Below are 17,805 nucleotides of genomic sequence, written 5' to 3' on the forward strand. Positions count from 1 at the left end.
TTCCCATCTTCCTTCTCACCGATTGTGCACCAATGCCTTTATATTGTCCATTGTGTTGCCCTTGTCTGAGTTAGATGGAAACCTTCTCCTAGCTGGCACCTAGTCTATGAATTTTTAGTAGAGTAACATCTACACTAATATTATTTCTCCCTTGGAATCCTTGAAAATTATTATACAATTTTAAAAGCATAATTGATTCTGTGTATGTGGAGTCTGTACTGCTTCTGGGAACTGAGTGGCGTGAAATTAAGTAGAACTGGCTTTGTGAATGTGACATACATATTACAGAAACTAAGAAATGGAAATAAGCCTATTAGGTCATCTAGTAAATTCTCTGAAGCTAATGAGCAATTGTTTTCTGCAGTATACTCTTCAGTGCTTTGTCCAGTTCATCTAAAATGACTAAGTGATGAGAATTTCACCATTTACAAATAACATGTGAGATTGTGTTGTGAGAGTCTCTTACAGTGTATCTAGTTAACTTAGAAGATGTATGTACATTACCTCTTCACCTCAAAATTTTTATCCAACTGGACATTTTAATGAGGAGATTTGTGTTTCTTCCTGCAGTACGTACCTTCTCTTTTCAAACCCAGTGGGTAACCAGTATGTTTTTAGTTTTTATTTAATTGAGCTGTCACCCTCACTAAATGCTGTGCAATATTTTAGCTTGTTCCCCCCTCAGATTCTTAAAGTGATTTACAAATGTAGGTGAGCGTTATCATCTCCAAAAAAAAACAACAAGGAGTCTGGTGGCACCTTAAAGACTAACAGATTTATTTGAGCATAAGCTTTCATGGGTGGTAAACCCACTTCAACTGCAACCCACAAAAGCTCATGCCCAAATAAATCTGTTAGGCTTTAAGGTGCCATCAGACTCCTTGTTGTTTTTGTGGATACAGACTAACGCGGCTACCCCCAATACTTGACATTATTATCCCCAGTTCTCAGAGGGGCAAACTGAGACACAGAGATTTAAGTCACTTGCCTAAGGGCAAAAGTGTAGTCAGTTGGAAAACTGGGAATAGAATCTAGGTTCCCTAGCTCCCAGGCCATGCCCTGTGTACTGGATCATGCTGTTTCTCTCTGGCCCCAGTTCAGCAAGGTACTTGCGTGCACAGTTTTAAGCAGGTGAATTGTCCCATTGACTGTAATGGTCTGTATGGGTAACAACACCCCTCAGTAAAGTATAATTACTAAACAAAACCCAGCTGACGTTCTTTGGTCTGTGAACTTTGTTATTTCTGTTTTAGGTTTCCCAAGGATAATAAGAAAAAACAGCAGTGGGCCCAGGCAGTACATCGGGCTGACCCTGTGAGTGGCAAACTCTGGACACCATCTGAATGGGATATGATTTGTTCTCAGCATTTCAATCCTGACTGCTTCAAAGAAATTAATGGAAAGAAATTTTTAAAGGAAGGGAGTTGTCCTTCTATATTTTCCTTTCCTGACAATTTTCAGGTATAAAATGTGACACACTGATTTCATTAAAAATAACTGATTCATGATCAACTGAAGCACATAACCGCCTCAGGTGGCAAGTTTTTGGAGTGACATTTCACATAGCGTGCCATACTGTTACTAATATGCTAATAAACCTTTGTTAGGTCCTCTAAAAATAGCTTTAGTAAAATCTTGGGGACGGAGTGTGTTGAGGTGTCATAGGGCGTGTATGTATATCAGTGGTTAAATTATGCATTCTAGAACTGTAATTCAAAACTGATTGGTTAAGTAAAAGCAAAAGCTATGTCCTGGTGTCTAGTGCAGATTCTTTCAGCCTGTTATTTCTCTTCAATTAAAGACTGCAATTGTTAAATTTGTCACAGCATGGATCACATCTCAATAGAGAGAATTTCTCATGGACGGTTTTTCCTTTTATTTACAATTGCATAGACCAGTACCTTGCCCATTCACATTTATCTGGACCAGGTCTCAACATCACTGTGGCAGCTTCTACCGTTGGCCAGGTTCTCTTTTCTAATAGTGAGCCTGATCTGATGCCTATAGAAGCAGGTGTGAAGGAGGCAGAGTCAACGCCTAATATAACATTTATAAAACCTAGCTTTGCTGGTGAAAACCCTATTGCCAACAAGGATGGTTCTGAGCTGCAGTTCTCTCTGAACTTTAATTGCATTCTTTGTTTCGTAGAGAATAGATAATTCTCTACGGCGATCAGCGAAGAACTCCAAATGTGCTGGCACATTTCTAGAAAATCCTCCTCTCACGGCAGATTCCACTGAGGTGTACGTTACTGTAACGGTAAGCATCAGAACTGTGAGTGAATGCTGAAACAGTAGTGTCACAACATGAGCCTTTCCTTTTGTATTTTCTGTACTAATGACCAATTCTGTGTCAATTTGAATACAACAAATACTTGCCTATTTTAGCATTGAAAAATAATCTTGGATACTGTGTGATGTTGTGCTTGGTCTTAGGGCAACAATTAACATTTGTTAGGCTTACTGGAGAACAAAAAGTACAAAGATTAAAATGTGCTTGTGTAGGGTTTACAGTGAGGCAACAGACATCTGCCATGAAGTGATTAAGATACATGGACTGAAATCCTGGCTCTATTGAAGACAGTGATAGTTCTGCCACTGATCTCAATAGAGTCAGGATTATACCCATAGCGTAAGACTGTGGGAAAGAATTTTGAGCAGAATTAGATACCAGAAAACCCATCTCTTTGTCTTTCAATAACTTGTATAATGTGTAACAAATTAATGTTCTTCACATTCAGCCATGAAGCATCTGCATCATGTGATCATATGTGCATGCATATGAACTGGCCTGAAAGAGAGCATTTGAATTTCCAAGTTTATAGAGGACTCCCATTTCTCACTGCTATCGAGAGAGAGAGGCAGAAAAGTTTTTTAAAAACTATGAAAAAAACTGTATCCTGTTAATTCGTTTTTGGGGGCATATTATCATTCACACTCTCCCACTCCATTCTTGGTTTCATGGGGGGAATTAAATTCCTGTGTTGTTGTTTCTCTTTGTAGAAAACAGCAAACAACTCAAAAAAATTAACAGAAAACTTCAGCCATGCTCATGAGGTGGACACAATGGTGGTGTGTAATACACAGGACACAGTAATGGTGAGCATCAAAACTACAATGGGTACACTTCCTCTTTTTACATTATTTCGGTTTTAGTCTTTAAAAAATGTTCTCGTTGACACTGAGTCCAATCTTAAAGCCCTTATATATACTCAAAACTCCTGTTGACTCCACACTACCCGTGAAAATCTTACTATGTTGAAAGAAGCTATAAGGCTCAGTGATTTTGTGTTAAATGTTTTGTTTATAGTTCAAGATAGCATTTGCCTACAGTTACCACAGAGTGCTATATGAGGTAGTACTGTTTCCCTGTGTATTTAGGAAAAGGGATAAATTAAGCAAAAGCTCTGATATTTAGCAGTAGCCACTGTATATGAAATGAGTACATGCTTGCAGTCCAGTCCCAAGTGGACAGCTGTCTGCATCTCAAAAGCCACTGTACAATTGACACTGTTAACCATGCCATAGAGAAACTTGAAAGATTGATTGATTGGACATGGAGACACAACCACCTTCTTGGCTTTACAGGTGATAGCTTTACCAGGTCAAGGTGCATCCTAGGCACTAAACTACCTTTTGTAAGTGAAAAAAATAAAAAAAATATTCTGAAAACTGAAGTAGATTCTACATCCAGGTAAACTAGTTCAGGACAAAATGCCCAGCTGGTCAGAGGGAAAAAAGTACATTTTATGTTGAAATGAAGTATCCAGAAGGTGTAAATCTCACATATGTGAACTTAACTCTTTCCATGGCATGCTATATTAAGGGCTAACTTGCTAGCACTTGAACCTCTCAGCCCAAAACTCAAGGGAAGTGCTGCTTCAGTAGTGCAGCTTTAGGAGGAGAAATGTTCTCATCCTTTGCTAACCTAATGGTTTTTCAGGTGGATTTTAAAGATTGCATGGTACCTTTTCCATAGAGCAGAACCTCGATGTTTGGTCAGCATCCCTTGCCTTGATACACCAGGCTGCAACATTCAAGGCAGTAGATGAATTACTCCTGAGTCCACAATTACAAACACCTCTGTGAAATGGATGGGCACTTTAACAAATCTGAATAAATAATGGCTGCCACATTAGTCTACACTATCACCACACTACTGATAGCACCTAAGAATTTTTTGATGAGCTATGTGAGCCAGACCCGTATCTTAATGTGTCCTATTCATTAGAGCATTCAATGGACTCTATATCCTCTGCCCACTTCTTATAACTCTGAGGATTCTCCTGTGGGCAGAGGTTAAACTGGGCCAGTACATGGCAATACTGCATGTCAGCAGGTGCTTCTTCCACTACAGACTGTAAATCGATAGAGCTGACAACTAGGGTTTATTGTAGTAGGGCCAGAATGAGCTCTGGTACTTAAGTCTGCCAGTTGAGTTCTAGTGCCCCATCTTTCAGTCAGATCTGCTAGCTAGGCTTCATTGGGGCACTGTATGGGCACAAAGGCACTCTGCAAGTGGATCTGATTGTAGACTTGTATCGTACTTTCTTTCCCTTCTCCACAGCTTTGTACCATGTTGTTAGGAGTTCCTCACACTACTCCCAGTTCCACCAGGGAGCTCCAATCATGGAGGCTTTAGGGTTTGTTTTTTTTTGTAAATTAAGTCCCAATTAGCTCAAAAATTGCAAAAATCCAGGACTGTTGCTTTCTTTTATCTTTAAATTAGACAGACCACCATTACCATATCACAGACAGTTCAAAAACTCTGAAGAGGAAACTGGATGAACTTTTAGCAGAGAATCACAAGCTGAGAAGAAAATTAAGAAGTGCTTCTGATCATGGAGAGAGACTCCATAAAAATATGGAAAAGTTGTTGGACAAGCTGCACTCTAAAGACATGTTGTCATGGGAAATAACGTGATTGCTATGTCTGTGCAAAGGCCAGGGGCTGAATGACAGATCTTCTCTCCCATTGCACCCAGCTGTTGGATAAGAAATGTTCACTAATGTTTATTGCTATGCGTGTCATTTTTTAATGTATTTATTAAATAAAAAGCTGTAAACATTACTGAAGTTTTCATATAAAAGCTAGAAACTTGAAAGTTAAGATTGGCACTTGTGTTGTTCAGGGAGTGAATGTCAGTCTTTTACTTTAATTCCCTGTCTCTTCATTTGTCCCACATGGTTATTTTTTAGCTATATAGTTTCATGAAGGGTGGATGGGAGATTTACTGCTTTTTTTAAGAAGTCTTCTGTAGACATTTACTAAATGTGTAGTATTTACCTGAGAGCGCCATGGCTTTTTGAAATAATACACTAGAATGTTCCAATAAGTATTTATAAGTTTCCCCAAACCTGATAGGTTACGAAATTTATAGTCTGATAAATATATTGCAGCATTTATGAAAATTTGTATTGGTTCATCTCTTTATATTTAACCAGTGTATTTGACTAGTTTCAGATAATTTAATGGCAAAAAGTTGAAAAGATCATATCATGACATTTCTTTTGCAGCTCCTCCAAAACTTCTAGCAGTAAAAACCTTCACAACATCTCCAACCATCAGACTTTGCTTAGAGCACCTACTTTATTCATTGTTGTCTTTCCCCCCTTCTCCATCTTAAGTCAGATTTTAAGTGCATTAATTTCTAATAGCGCAATGGTGTCATTGCACCAGCCATCCACCCATCCACTATAAAATCAGTTTATATAATGGTTTGAAATATATATATATATATTTTTTGAAAGACTGGGATGTGCATTAACTATTGTATTAAATCTTATGATCACATAGTAACGTGTGTGTGTGTGTAATATATACACACACACACACACACACCCCGCTACCCTGATATAACGTGACCCAATATAACACAAATTCAGATACAACGTGATAAAGCAGGGCAGGGGCGTTGCACATTCCGGCAGATCAAAGCAAGTTCGATATAACGCGGTAAGATTTTTTGGCTCCTGGGGACAGCATTCTATGGGGGTTGAGGGGGTGTATGTATGTAAAATTTAATATTGTTTAATAGATCCAGACTTATTCTAATCCATTGTATCAATATATAGTTCTGCTGTCATATTGCATGCTAAAATTGAACCTATTAAAATTCAATATGAAAAATAACTACCGTGTACAGTATGTGCAATATTGAGTCTTCACATAGGGTGCCCCCCTGTGTAGGGACAAGAGAGGAATGGGCAGAGGACAAAGCATTCCAGCTAATCTAGGCTGAGAATTTAGCCCCCATAGACACCCATGCAAAGCTGCCATCAATTCTGCAGCCCCAATGGTTAGTCAAGCTCATGCCGGGGAGTGCACTGGTGGATGGAGCAGTCCAGAATTAGGTAAATGCAAAGATGGTGTATTAGCCACCTTTGCCCTTCCCCTGCTGTGGGCTGCACCTTTTGCAGCCTGCCTCCCAAGTGGCGCAGTGTGGAATTTGTCCCTATTTGTTTAGATATTAAGGAACCTACTAGAACGCCTTTGAAGGTAATGGAAAGACCTTCTCTGACTTCAGCTGCCTTCGATCAGGTTCTGCATTATCCAGTGACAATCTTCAAATGATGACCAGGGGGTTGTGCACTTTCTTCAGAACTGTGATAGTCCAGATGCATTCCTGCAAATTGAAAATATTAATCAATTAAAAAGCACCAGCTAAAACTGTTCTTATTGTACAATAACTGCACATCAGGTTAGGCAATCTGTGTCACACCGGTCTTTTATTATCCCATAAACAAAAGTTGTCAGAATGTTATACACATACCAAACCTCCATCGAAGTCAGTGGGAGTTTGGGCACAAAAGGAATGTTGTCTTCCAGCATGTTCAGTACCACATGTTTCAGATGTAACACCCCCTCCCTCCCCCGCATGGACAATTTTGCAATAATGCTCATATGCTAAAGTAAAAAGGGCACGTGCATTTTTGCATTTAGGCCTGTTGTGGTCTCCTTTGAAAACTGGCCCTGAAAAAGATGTGGGAGTTTATAGCTGTAAGATTCCCATTGAATTTCATAGCCATTACATGACTGAAACCCTGCACAATTCTTAGCATCTCAGGTGTAATATACAGCTAGTTATAATTATACTGTTAACACGTAATTAAACCACAAGTCACAACCTAAACATTTAGGCAGTTTAGAAATGTGTACAGCTGAAATTAAATAGGAGCTCTCTCTTTGTTCTTAACTGCGCTGGTGGAGATGTTCTGGGCAAAAGCACAAACCAGTTTGAGATAATATAAATGTTGCTGCAAGGTATTTTTTATGGGTGCAAGAGTGACTAACCAAGAAATAGGGGCAAAAATGAAACAGACTCAGCACAGAGCTGCAAGACACACACACAGAAAAACATTCTTCTAAAAACTGATGTCTCCATCAGGACTATTGTCCTGATTGGACAACAAAAAGTTCTGCATTATTTCCTAGAATCGTTTTTCCCTATTTCCTATACTTAAATAATCACGAACCTTCACAGGCTCAGAGCCTGCAAGCACCTCTGGCTAAGTCTAAATGGCAATACTATGGAGGTGGAGGAAGGCGCCTAGTAGAATACCACAGAGATCAGTGTTAGGGGGAATCAAACCACCCTTTTAAACATCTTCCTTAATCATATAGGAAAAGCATTTAATGAAATGTAGATGATGTGACATTGAGGAAAACTGTGCCCACCAGTGAGAAGAGATGTAATTCAAAGGAATCTAAAGAGATTAGAAATGTGGACAGAAAAGAGGTTCAGTTTGGGAAATTTACATTAATACAGCTATGGAAAAACACTCTAAAACACAAGCATACAATGGGAAGACTAGAGCTGGAAGCCGGTAATACGGAAAGAGAGCTAGTGGGGTGATAGATGATGACAAGCTCCATAAATGTTTACAATGGAATAGAGCAGCAGCAAAGGCAGTCTGCTATTGAGCTGTAAACACAGAGGCATCCCAATAATAAGCCTTCTCTTTGTGACTCTGCTGTGCTTACATTTACAATGTGGAGCCCGCTTCTGGACTCCACCTTATTAGCAATATTAATACACTAGGAGAACAGAAAAGAGGCACAGAAATGATCAGAGGGCTGGAGGCATAGGTGTTGGAACTAAGAGTGCTGGTGGAGGTGCTGCTGCACCCCTATGAAGTAGTAGTAACTCAAGTACATGGTTTCTGCCTTCAGCACCCCCTCTATAAAAATTGTTCCAGCACCACTGGCAGGAGGGACTTGAGAAAGATTAAAAGAGCTAAATAGAGCTTTGCTAAGAGATGACAACGTGTGGATGGGATGACATGATAACTACAAATATCTGAAGGGTGTCAAATTCAAGGCTAGAGAAGAAAAATGTAGGTTAGTACAATAACTAAAAATAGGATACAATTAATGATGCTAAACAGTGTGATCTGATTGCTGGTACCTTTGCCTCTCCTCACCCCCTCTCCTCCCTCCTATTTGTTATTCCCAGCTGTCTGTATTCTGTAAACTCTTCAGGGAATGCGCCACATCTTTTCTTTGTTCTGTAAAGCACCTAGCACATTTTTGAGGCACAATATAAATAAGGAGTGGGAGAAATAAGAAAGGGAGAATACTATCTGAACAGTAGTAGAAACTTCCTGACTTTAAGTCCCATTAGCCTGTATAAAAGGGAGGTGGCAGATATCTGGAACAATCCTGTACAGCCAAGGAAATGGACTCGATAAAGTAATTGCCAGCTCATGCCCATACTTCACCTACAACAATACCTGAACATGTGCATAAGGAGTGTTTTCTAGACCTTCTCTGCTTCTGGGTAAGTCTAGGAATAGCCCACAGGTGAAGCCAGTCCTCTCACCTTGCCCTCAGTTGAGGCTCAGAAGGAAGTTTCCTTCAGCTGTTCCTTCTTAAGTATAAAGAAGGCTCAGGGACTGGTTTCAGTAGGAGTTACGAACACACAACTGATGCAATAATCAGGTCCCCCCCCTGCTTGTTAGAAGCATCTCCTTGGTAAAATGTAACAAAAATCATACCCTCAAATATTGAATGTTGCAATTTCAATTCATGAATTGGCTGAGAGCATAAGCACTTCTGGTGCAGATACTTGTTCATGCACATTTAAAATTTGCTTTTTGCTATTATTTTTGCATGCAGCTTTAAGATTTGCTTTCCCTAAACATTCACGCCAGTAAAACTTACCTCACATGGAGGTTCACAGAAAGTAACCCAAAAAGATCAAAAGTCTAGCTGGAGTGAATTCATTTTACAACTCCAGCAAATGTGTGTGGGACATTTTCACAGGATTAACCCAACTTTAGTTGTGACCAGCATGATTATTTAAAGAGAGTATTTCCTGCCTCACTGCAGTTTTCTATTTTCCACTTTTCAAAAAACTCCATATCTAATTTTTTTTAAATATTCCAAATTTTAAAAAGTTCCCTATTTAAGAAAATAACTAGAAACTCCAATTAAGGGACCGGAATGTGTAGTATTTGCATACAGCAAAATCACTAACAATCCACACATTGTTGGCCTTCCTTATTTTTGCAGGAAAGCAAGACTTTCAGAGAGCAGACAACACCCCATTTTTTCAGAAAGGGCTGTGGCTTTCTTTGTTTTGAAGCACCACAGCAAATTTGTTGCTGCCTTTTCTTGACATTCTTTGCAATTTAATTCTCCTCAGTGCATCTCTATTAGGCTAAACTGCATCCCAATCATGTCACTCATGTATGCTTCTGCTTTGAAACCACTTGGAGGGGGGGGATTCTGTTTAACTTTGAGCATTCTAAATGGGGAGGCTAATATTTCAACTCAGCAGAAATGGCTGCTAATTTTAAACTACCAGTTTAATCTCTCTCTCGCAGAAACACACATTTTCCTCTACCATAAAATTTTCTCATAATAGGAAGGAGACCATTCCCAGGGGCGCAGTTACCAAAAGATAATCTCGCCCCAATCTGATTAGAGGCATGAGGTTTATGCCTCAAAATGCTCTAGGGTGTGATTATTTTATGATAACCATACCCTGTATCATGGCTTATTGATTAACTAATAAAGCTTCAGTATTATTATTCAGAGGAGGGGGGAGATATCAGAGGCAAGATCTGATTCTGGAATGGGAAAGATTCTTTCTTGCTAACAAACCACCTTTCTCTTGCCCTGATTATAACCTCTGTGTGAAATTACAGGGTCAATGGATGCCAGTTTTAGTTTCTCAGTGGTGATTAGCTCACTGGTTTATTAAAACTGAAGAACACCCAGAAACATTTTATTTGAAGATGAAGTTTCACTGGACTATTCCCTTTCCATTTAAACTGCATAAGGGCTACAGAGCAGAATATGATTTGGGTTTCTGGAGTGCCGTTTGTAGTCAAGGTTCTACAAGTGTGTTACATGATAGTACATTAGATACCTGCAGTGACTCAGCCAAGTATGCCTGCTGTTATACTTTTAACAATAGCTCTTGCACAGCCTGGAACGTTAGAACTTAGTTTAATGAGAGAAGCAATGTTAGACGGGGCACTGGGGTAAACATCCTGCTCAGGAACACTTAGTGACGCCTGCTGGTAATGGCGCCCATTCTGAAAGACTATTCTAGCCCCTGAAGATCACTTGAGAGCAGCGCACTACTCTATACCAGCTGGAATTCCCCCACATTGGAGGACTCCTGATTTAGTCATTTAGTGCAGCTGTTTGGCCCCTATATACATCAAAAGAGTGGCACAGAAAGGCTGGAATCTAGCCCTCCTAGTCCAGTGCTTTAATTACAAGACCATCCCCCACATCTAGTTTCAGCCCTGTATAGAAACCCACAACTGGTGTGGGACTTGATCCCATAGAGTCCTTGAGCTATAGCAGGCTGGATTCTGAGTTCAGTTACACCAATATAAATCTGAAGTTATTCCATTGACTTGAGTAGAGCGAGGCCAGGTTTACTGAGGCATAACTGAGATCAGAATCAGGTACAGCACATTCAAAAATGACTTAACTTAAAAAAAATCATCTGTTGTGGTATAGTATCCAAACTACTAGACACAACAAGAAGTACCCAGGGCGGCTTTAGCTTTTTTGCCGCCTCAAGCACAGCAGTCAGGAAGCCTTCGGCAGCCTGTCTGCAGGAGGTCCGCTAGTCCCGTGGCTTCAAGTACCCGCCGCGATCGAATTGCCACCGAATCTGCGGGACCGACGGACCTCCCGCAGGCAAGCTGCTGAAGGCTGCCTGACTGCTGCCCTCACAGGGACCGGCGGGGTGTCCCCCTGTGCTTGCCGCCCCAGGCACGCACTTGGAGCACTGGTGCCACGGCTGCAAGTACCTATTTAATGTCACCTGCACTTAAATTTGAACATGTTATTGGAAATGAAGGGTCAAGCATTATGTATATTTATCCTCTTTTAGTACTCACAATGAAAAGAGTTGGATAATAATGTAAAGGAAAGAAAGGGTTGATTAAACCCTGCAAGGTGGTATGTGCAATGCAGGTCTAACAGAGGGATCATTACACAATATAACCTACACTTTCATGAATGATTTGGCAAATCTGCTGTCTGTTTTGTCACCATATACTCTGCTAAAGTATGGTGCTAGCGTCTTTAACTAATCAGAGTTATCATCCTGCTTGTTTATGCTGTGTGGCAAAAATCCCCCACCATTCCTCACACCTGTGCAGCTCCAGCATTGCTAGTAACACAGAGAGTACTAGTGTAGAGCAGGTTCCTGCAGCTTCTGACATTTTCAACACCATGTCACTTAGCCCTTCTTAGAGCAGGTTTACATAGCACAGTGTTAAAAATCCTGGTATGGATTAGCACTCCCACTGTTATTTTCAGCTGTGGAGGTGCACCAGTGTTAGTAATGGTGGGAAATTTTGCTAAAAATCCCTAGTGTTGCCTTGGGGGGCATGAGCAGGTTTCAGGGGGTCTGCCAAGCAACACCAGTGTTAGACTTTCTGGGGCCCAGGGCAGAAAGCTGCAGTCCCACTGCAGGGGGCTGAAGCCTGGGGCCCTGAACAACTTAGCTTCACAGTGCCCCTACGGCATGGGGCTCTGGGCAACTGCCATGCTTGCTTCCCCTTAACGCTGGCCCTGGCTTTTTTATGCAGAAAACCAGTTCTTGTGGCACAGGTGGGCCGTGAGTTTATAGCATGTTTGGGGGGGGGGGGGGCTCAGAAAGAAAAAGGTTGAGAACCCCTGCCCTACAGTATTCCTTACACTAAGCATTATGGGCTTGATCTTGGCCTCAGTTTAATCAACAGGAGTTTTGCAAGGAGACAAAGAATTAGCAGTCACTCTGTGTAAAGCAATACAATTACTTTTCCATTAGCATGACACTCCCTAATGAACAAAACTAAAGGACCTCCAGAAGAGGAGAGGAAGCTGATGACTTCCAAAAACAACGGACAGATAGCCAGTTTCCTCTTAAATATATATCACACCTCTTACCCCTTTCACAAGTACATATATATTTGACTTTAAACATATGAACAGTCCCATTTAATTCCTTATGAGATCCAGGCCTATATTCTTTATACACGCTCTTTTTCAGAACTCCGCTGATTTTGCTGCAGAGATGTACAAGACTAGGCAAGAAGCATTGAAAATGTTTGTTTTCCTGTACATCTTTAAATCTGGCTTCTTTCCTTCCATCCCTGACACTGTACTATCCATTCCCTGCTATTTGTCCCTGTCTGCTGTCCCCCACAGTAAGGCCATCAACACTTGAGTCAGGAGGAACTGAAAACTCTGCAGAGACACATCATAAACTTCTAGTAGTTAAATAATTTCACCCAAACTCTTCCCCTCAACATCACCAGCCAGAGCAACTGAACAGCTGAGATGTTCTATGAAACTTCCACCCCAGCATAACATCATGTCTATAAAATTCCATATAGGTTTCTCCATGGCAAGTTTAGCATTTCTCCATAGCACAGTACACAGAAAATTTTCAATGTCTTTCACCCTGTGTATAACTCAAGCATACAAATGAAGCATATAAACCTAATATTGTTAAATATATTTTAGCCCTGTGAGAAAGAAAGTCTTGAATAGATGAACATAAGAATTCCTGGTCTGTTGCTCATTTAAATGTAAGGTATAAAAGTAAAATTAATCATGAGGGTTTGTGTTGTTTTTCACTGGCATTATTTTAGATAATGTATTGTATGTTATGTGGTTAGAGAGAGAGTCTTGTCACTGAGGTTCAGATTTCAATATCCTTACTAATACTGACCAGTATTTTACTCCATATGTAAGGCCATTGATTCCAATGGGATTAATCACAGAGTAAAGCACTACTCAACATGAATAAGGAATCAGAACATGGCCCTATGTTGATTGGAATCTACTTTTGTCTGCTGAATGTTAGAGAGTAATTTGTTTTAAATATATTCTTTTCCTCCATGCAATAGGAAATGCAGCTTCATAAATCAACATAAAAATATAGCCCATGAGTGAGACTTGGTGCCAAAAGGGAAAATACATTGACACTTTCAACCGTGTGTGGCATGTTCTTTATGAAGTTGGGTATTTGGGGAAGATTTAAATATTTTTTTAAAAACTACAAAAGTGTTGTAATTGTTGGACAGAAATAACAGGCTTCAAGGACTTTGAAATCCTTTCAGAGATGACAAACAACAAAGGGAAGTCTCTTCCTCAAGATCCATTCCAGCCAAATTCTGCACTCAGCTCAGCAGGCATGACTCCCATTGAAGTCATAGTGTGTGCATGCCATATTGTCAAGTATCAGAGGGGTAGCCGTGTTAGTCTGGATCTGTAAAAGCAGCAAAGAATCCTGTGGCATCTTATAGACTAACAGAGGTTTTGGAGCATGAGCTTTCGTAGGTGAATACCTACTTCATCAGATGCATGTAGTGGAAATTTCCAGGGGAAGGTATATATATGCAAGCAAGCTAGAGATAATGAGGTTAGTTCAATCAGGGAGGATGAGGCCATCCCATATTGCATATCCAAGGCCAGAATGTGGCCCCAAGTGACTGATGTCCAAGGCTTAGGACCAATAGCCATTGAGCGAATTGTCCTTCCATCCAACCCCATCAATACATATGGTTAATATTAGTGGGGGACTCATCTGTGAGAGAACTACTGCAGCAGCTGTATCAAGGCTCACACAAGGTCAAGGACTGCAGTCCTGGACATTACATTTCATCTGTTAACTCAGAAGGGTTGGTCAATGGCTTTGGACACCAGTCTTTGTACTCAATTGTACTTTGTACTCAATCTGTTCCAGCCTTTGAAAAACAAAATGGGGAGGCAGAGATGGGTAACAATAGCTCACCTCTTGTAAGAGAAAAGCTACGCTGCTCTCTTCCTGTTGGAAGAGGACGGGAAACCAAAGGAAAGCACGCTATAACAACCGTGTCTGCACAATACAAGGAGGTTCTTTAGCTCAGCACTCCTGATGACCCTGTTGTGGTGGAGTGAGTGTGTGTAACCTCTTCATTTATTACAGGATGCTAATAAGTATCCAGAAGGCAATATGCTAATGCAGACAGTAAGCCCAGAGCACTTGTACTCAAATACCTTTATCTTTGCTATACAAAGATGATAACTAGAGTAATGGAAAGTGCCTGAGTTCTGCAGAACCATTATCAGAGTGATGGGTGTACAATCATATACACCTCTAACCCAATATAACGTAACCCGATTAACACAAATTTAGATATAATGTGGTAAAGCAGTGCTCCAGGGGTGTGGGGCTGCACACTCTGGTGGAGCGAAGCAAGTTCGATATAACACAGCTTCACCTATAATGCAGTAAGATTTTTGGCTCCCGCAGACAGCGTTATATTGGGGTAGAGGTGTAGTAACTAGGGATCAGAAAATGAATGATATTTCTAAGGATCAGTGAGGTATTTTGTTTCCACCAAAATAAAACTCCGGGTCAGAGCGCCTTTGCATACATGAGAATGAGGCACAGAATATTTATTCTGCAGGGACTGGACAAAGTGGAGTCAGACAATTCCTGAGTATGTTAATCCCTACTGGAATTTATACGTTCTGATCGTGCAGACTGTCATTTCTATTGATCCTTGGTTTTTGAAATGTCATTTATTGTTTCTATGATGTCTCTGAAAGCCCTGTATGTGCCCATTCCTGATGTCTGGAGCCAATGGCAAAACACCCTTTTACTGCACTGGGTGCACACCTGAACTCTAGGGGTTCAAATTCTCCCTGATGCAAGGTCTATGTACCACTTACATGCCACTTGTGCCCTCAAAGTAAGACTTTAATGGGATCTAAAGTCGTGCATGGGATTGTGGGTCCTCTGTGTAGGGGTGAATTTCACCATAGGTGAGTAGAAATGAGCTCTTTCAGAAGCAGATTGGCATCTCTTCTGTTAAGCCTTAAAAACATTAATGGTTGTAAGGAGTATGTTGTGTCTCTGGCACGGATTTCCTCCCTACAGTGCGGTGCACATTTCATTTGCTATTGTATACAGCACCAGAAGTTTGAAAGATTTTGATGAAGATTAGCTGCATACGTTTGTAGTTTTGATTAGCACTATGGCCAGCCAGCTGTCCCTCAATATCCCCTTTCCAGTGCAAGCATGTAAAGTCTAGCTTGTGCTAAGGAATAGTTCTGGTGAAATTATGTTTTCTGTATTTAGAAAATGATACTATACTTTAATTTGCCTCTGGTTATTGCGGACAAACTATGATTTGCATGGTTTAAAGGCTTTTCTCCACCCCAGAATGAGGGAGGAACTGAATAGTTTCATATTGGACATTCTCCCACTCCGTAAGAAACCTTCAAGTTATATTTTAAGTACAAACATCTGTTTTCTTGGTTAAGCCTTTGGCTGGGTGATGTGGACCCTTATTTATTTGGTTTTACATTTTACAAAGCCATAAAAATAAATCACACAGCCAGATACTAGAACTAAGCAAACAGTGTGCGTGCGTGAGAGAGAGAAAGAGAGAGGATTTGTATAAGTATGTGTTAGAATTTGAAAGCAAATTTGGATGACCATATTTGTGACCCTTTATGAAAATATCTGAGCACTCAGTAATTACAGAAAGGGAATGTTAAAGTTGAGCATTCACCAAGAACAATTTCTGAATTTTACACTGGATTGTAGTCTTCACAATTCAAATTGTGTTCGTAAAAAGGTGCACAAAGCTCTTGGGGCATGTGGAGGAGGAAAGCCCTTTGTGGGCCAGAGATACAGGAGCACGGTGCTTCAAACCAAAACATCAAAAGAAAAAGAGGCCACCAGATAGCATTAACAGGATAAGATGCTTCCTTCTGACTACTCTAAAGCAGCTGTGCTCTTACCAGACTCATCACCCTCCTTCCACTCAAGATCAGGTGGATACTGCTATTTCAATAATGGTCTCTTCACAGAAAGAGAGAAGAGATTAGGGAGAAAGATTTCCCTGGATGGCTCACATCTAAAGGTATGAGTATCAGTTCAGTGTAATTTTGCCCTAATCCTTGCAACTGGATCTTCCCATGTGAATCCAGCTGCAGGATTGGAGCCTCTACTTGTCATTTGGAAATGGGCTGTTTCAAGAGCCAAAACCTTTGTTTAACTGGAGTTAACTATAGACTGAACCAAAGCCAAGAAAAAGGACTTTCTATTAGAGTCTAAAATAGATGTGAACTAGCTCCCTTTCCCACGCCCCCCTTTGTGCTGTGAACCTTGGACCTACTGTTGTCAGTCACTTTCATAAATCATCCAATCAGGAAATAGAAACAATACTCCATAACTTATGTAGCTAACCAGAGTGTCAATTAAGAATATTTACAGCTAACTGTTTGCAAATAGTCTACAGGTCAAGAATTACTTGCTGAAGAAATCCACAGATAACATCACACATGGTATATACAAGCTTTTCCCAATCTGTTTGTGGACAATTTGAAAACCAAGACAAAATCTGAGGAATAAATTAGTGACAAAAAACTCTCCGGCTCCTGTAAGACGGATAGAAAGGGCCAGGCACAGTTTCCCCCTCCTCCCCATGGGCCCAGACTTGGCCTTGATGGCCCAACCCTTCCCTTTTGTGGGGTCATGTGAGTGAGGCCAGACAGAAACTCTTAAGTATTTATATGGGCCCTGTCACTTTAGTACGTGAGCAGTTTTTCAGCTGCTGCCAGGTAGTGAGAGAGGGAAACCTTCCCATGGGAGCCTGACCCTTTGATGTTATGAGCATGACACCAAGGGCTTTCATCTGTGATGTCATCAGTACTGACACGAGAATGTATGAAGGACCCTCAGAGAAATTTGGGTTTGCCCCCTCATTGGATGTTAGGTGGATTTTGATTAAAAGGCTGCACTAGCAGAGTGAGAAATTTGTATTAATCTAAAATATATAAATAAGTTAAGTAATAAATATTAAGCATTTGAAAACCGAACTGTTATTAACTAACTAGCAGATGTGTAACAGCTGAGCAACCAGTTTAGTTACTAAACAGATATTTGGCTAAGAATAAGAGTTAACAAAAATGAACTGACAGTAGGTTGGCGGAGGGGCAGCTGGAGGATAATATACAAAGAGAACTAACATAACAGGTGCCTGTCATCAGTGGGAATCTTTCTTCATGTGCTCTCTCCCACGCCTCCATCTGACTTTATTTCATTTAAAACCAAAAGCTCTTTGACACAGAGATTGTCTTATGTGTTGTATAGAACCTGCCATGATGGGACTCCATTCTTCACAGGGCATCATCATCATTACAATTTACTGCCAGCTTCCTCGATCTGCAAAGAAGTGCTCCCTGGTGTCCTCCAGCACAACAAAGTGTTGAGCATTTCCTACAAGGTGCTGAGAGACCTCCCCTCCTATTGAATCAATAGGAAATGAGGAAGTGTTCAGTACCTCCTTA

General features: G+C 40.6%; 1 protein-coding gene and 1 long non-coding RNA gene across 8 annotated transcripts in view; one reads left to right on the top strand and one right to left on the bottom strand.

The window, feature by feature from the left end:
- LOC116837045 (THAP domain-containing protein 6-like) overlaps window positions 1-6,129 on the top strand; it is a 34,317-nt gene extending 28,188 nt beyond the window's left edge. For all 7 annotated transcript variants that reach the window (XM_032801188.2, XM_032801186.2, XM_032801185.2 and 4 more), the window contains 4 exons: window positions 1,254-1,461; window positions 2,149-2,259; window positions 3,003-3,098; window positions 4,729-6,129. In XM_032801188.2, the coding sequence (XP_032657079.1) occupies window positions 1,254-1,461; window positions 2,149-2,259; window positions 3,003-3,098; window positions 4,729-4,923 (610 nt within the window). In that variant the 3' untranslated portion in view covers window positions 4,924-6,129. The remainder of the gene's footprint in view (window positions 1-1,253; window positions 1,462-2,148; window positions 2,260-3,002; window positions 3,099-4,728) is intronic.
- Window positions 1-17,805, bottom strand: part of LOC142046973 (uncharacterized) — an 83,006-nt gene that overhangs the window by 13,448 nt on the left and 51,753 nt on the right. The window contains exon 2 of the long non-coding RNA XR_012656084.1: window positions 6,483-6,625. This is a non-coding gene — a long non-coding RNA (uncharacterized LOC142046973). The remainder of the gene's footprint in view (window positions 1-6,482; window positions 6,626-17,805) is intronic.

This window comes from Chelonoidis abingdonii, chromosome 6, assembly GCF_003597395.2.
Source record: "Chelonoidis abingdonii isolate Lonesome George chromosome 6, CheloAbing_2.0, whole genome shotgun sequence".
NCBI lineage: Eukaryota > Metazoa > Chordata > Testudines > Testudinidae > Chelonoidis > Chelonoidis abingdonii.